Genomic DNA, 3,263 nt, shown 5'->3' with positions numbered 1-3,263 from the left:
TCAGCACCTGCTCAGGGCAGACCCCCCCGTCAGCACCTGCTCAGGGCGACCCTGCGGTCAGGTCCTCCTTCTCACACGCAGATAACCTTATGAAGTGACTCATAGTGACACCAGCTGGCTGTTGTCTCTCTTCCAGGGGTGGGGAGCTAGTGTGAGAGGCCCAGGGCTCCCACTGTGAGGAGGGACGGCTCCAGGGGACATGTGGTGACCTGAGGTCTGGGGGGAGTGACCTCGGGAACACGATGGCTTTGTCTGACGCCTCCCAGGCAGGCGGCACCGACCAGGCTGAGCACCTGGGCCGGCCCTCTGTGCCCGGGGCAGGAGAGGGCCCGCAGCCCCCCCGGCCTCCCCATCGGCCCACCCCAGGCCGGCTCAAGGCTCCGGGTTGGTTGGACGGCCACGGCAGGGTCCGTGGGTGGGGAGATTTAAACTCAGTGCCCTGGTGGCCGAAGAAGGAGGCTGAAGATGGGACCGGGGAGGCTGGTGCCCACGCTGGTCCTGGCGCTTGTGCTGGCCATGGGGTCCCGGCCACAGGAACAGCCGCCCAGGGAGGCCCACAGCCTCAACTGGAACAAGGTAAAGCCGTAGGCCTGCTGTCCCCCGAGCCAGGCACCCAGGCCGTGGGGGCCAGGGGTCGTCCGAGTGTGGGCAGCTGGAAGATCGCTCCCTAAAAATCTTCCAAGGGCCTTCCCGGGGCCCTGGGCAGTGCCCCGAGGCTGGCAGGAGTCTCCGGCACAAGCCCCTGCCAGCCCAGTGGGACTGCCCCCCGGCGTCTCCCAGAGCAGCTGCCGGCCATGGGGGGTGGGTAGGGCGCAGGGCCCCAGGCAGGTGCACCCAGAGATGCTAGGTGGGCAGAGGTGGAATCAGCAGGACGTGTTCTGGAACGAGGAGATCGCTGGCAGGAGGAACCCTCCAGCGGGGGTGGCTGTGGGCACAGGCTGAGAGGGCTGTGGCGGTGTCTGGGACGGTGGGCTCGTGGCAGGAAATCAGAGGGATGGGGCCCCCCCGGAGGCCCCGCACGGGAAGAAAGTTACAGCACACGGTTCCCACTGCCCAGCCCCCACACCCCCGGACAGTCTGGCGTCTGCCCACCAGGGTCCCTAACCAGGGGCCGTGCAGGTCTGTGGGTGTTGGATGCGGGCTGGGTGTCTGGGAGGCATCCCTTGTCCGGTGGGTTCCGGGAGCCTGGCTGGGAGCCTGGGAAGGAGCGCCTTCCTCAGCACCTCTGCACAGTTTTCAGGGTTCTGGTACATTCTGGCTGTTGCCTCCGATGGCCAGGGGTTCTTGCCTGGCAGACACAGGAGGAAGCTGGGGGCATCCACGGTGAAGGTTCACAAAGTGGGCCAGCTGAAGGTGGTCCTGGCCTTTAGCCGGTGAGTGGAGCAGGGCGGGGGGCCCAGCACAGCGTCCCCAGAGCCCTGGCCACGGCAGCCTGGGGCATCATCCTGTCCGGGTGGGGGTGCCGGAGCCGGATCACCGGGAAAACCTAGAGTGACGGTCCCCACAGCCCTGAAACCCGTCACTTCCTGCCCCTAAAATTCAAGAGCCTGATTTTGGGAGAAGCCCCCACGCTACACGGGGTCACTCAGCAGGCACTGGGTGTTGGAAGTGTTTCCCTTAATCTGTGGGACCGGTCCCGGTCCAAATTGGAAAATTCCAGAAATGGGCGTCCCGCCTTGTCCCCCTAGGTCACAGGGGTGCCAGGCATACACGTTAATTCTTCGGAAAGATGGGAAGAAGGCGGTGTTCAGGAACACACGTGCGTATGATAGCTCGGGGCCGGGAGAGGGAGGCCTGGGGTGGCAGTGCCCCCCCGGCTTCGTCACCCAGACGCGGGACAGGGTGCCTCTGCCGGCACCGTCCCCGGCCGCCCCTCCGTCCTGGGGAACGTGGGGGGGGCGGGATGGGCGCCCGGCACACGGGGCGGTCAGGCGGGTCGTGGCCCCGGGGGGAGCAGGGGGCTCTCGACCCCTCCCGCACGCCCCTGCCTTGCTTCTCTCCCGCCCAGTGAAGGGGGTGGAGGGTTTCCACGTGCTGTCCACGGACTACAGCTTCGGCGTGGTCTATCTGCGCCTGGGCCGCGCCGGCTGGACCGCCAAGATGCTACTGTTCTTAAGTGAGTGACATCTGGGGGAGGGGGTGTGCGGGGGCAGGTAAGGGGGGGGGCGCAGGGGCACAGGCTCAGAGGGAGGCCTCTGCCACAGCTCGGGCTCCGCGACAGGGCGCCCGCGACCGACACCGATCCTCACGGCTCAGGGCGCAGACCCGATGGAGGGCCGGGGTCTGCAGGCGGCCACCGTCTCGCCGCGTCAGGTGTTGGGGAGGGGGCTCTGGTCCCTTCCTCTTCTTACCAGGGCACTGATCCTGTCGCGAGGACCCCAGCTAACCCTGCGCACCGCCGGAGGCCCCGACCCCTCGCACCGTCGCACTGGGGCTTTGGTGTATGAATCTGGGAGGACACGGGCAGTCCATACTTTGGGTCGCAGCCCTTGCAGGGCAGGCTGGCGGCAGGTGGCAGGGGGCAGGTGGGTGGGTGGAGCCTGGAGACCACGTGGGCAGGTCTCTGAGGTGGCTGCTGCAGGGGTGAGTGGGGGAGGCCAGTGCAGGAGGGAGCCCGGAGGAGGAGAGGCCAGGCGTGGGGCTGGCCATCCACGGGAGGCTCAGGCCCTGGCGCTGAGGGCAGCATGGGGGGAGTTGGGGGCAGGGCAGGTGGAGGTGGTGAAGGGAAGGCAGATGGGGAGAGGTTCTGTGCCGGGCGGGGGCGGTACGGAAGGGAGTGGGGTCGGGAAAGGACCCCTCCAGGCACGGGGCACGCGGGGCATGCAGGGCACGCACGGGGGGGAGGCGGGGGGTGGGGGGAAGGGCTGCAGCCAGAGGGGTTGGGTGAGCAGACAGGCTACCCGAGCCGGTCTCCAGGGCCTCGCTGGGGACACCGGCCCGCCTCGGGGCACAGAGGGGACAGAAGGACATTTCTCCATCACCTGTCTGCTGCGCCTCCCGTGGCAGCGCCCTCGCGTCTCTGTCCTGCGAGGGCCTGGCAGTGTCCGTGGGGGTCAGGGTGCAGCCCACGCGGCCAGAACTGGTAACTGACGTGACTGTGCTTCCCGACCGCAGGCAGACGGAACACGTCCAGCTTCCCGAGCATGAAAAGATTCGTAGACATATGTGAGACTTTGGAGCTCGCCGATGGTGTGACCGTTCTTCCGAAAGACGGTAACACGTGGTCGAGAGCCCTCCCCCCCCCCCCCCCCCCCCCCCGGCCC

The 3,263-nt window shown here is 67.7% G+C and overlaps 1 protein-coding gene across 1 annotated transcript in view; it reads left to right on the top strand.

Moving 5' to 3' along the window:
• The first annotated feature begins 465 nt into the window (after positions 1-465).
• The window catches only part of LCN10 (lipocalin 10), a 3,479-nt gene continuing 681 nt past the window's right edge, over positions 466-3,263 (top strand). Inside the window, exons 1-5 of the mRNA XM_049632979.1 lie at positions 466-576; positions 1,234-1,373; positions 1,689-1,799; positions 2,007-2,116; positions 3,115-3,230. Of these exons, the coding sequence (XP_049488936.1) occupies positions 466-576; positions 1,234-1,373; positions 1,689-1,799; positions 2,007-2,116; positions 3,115-3,230 (588 nt within the window). The remainder of the gene's footprint in view (positions 577-1,233; positions 1,374-1,688; positions 1,800-2,006; positions 2,117-3,114; positions 3,231-3,263) is intronic.

This window comes from Panthera uncia, chromosome D4 (genome assembly GCF_023721935.1).
Source record: "Panthera uncia isolate 11264 chromosome D4, Puncia_PCG_1.0, whole genome shotgun sequence".
Classification (NCBI taxonomy): domain Eukaryota; kingdom Metazoa; phylum Chordata; class Mammalia; order Carnivora; family Felidae; genus Panthera; species Panthera uncia.
This window is presented reverse-complemented; position numbering and strand designations above follow the sequence as displayed.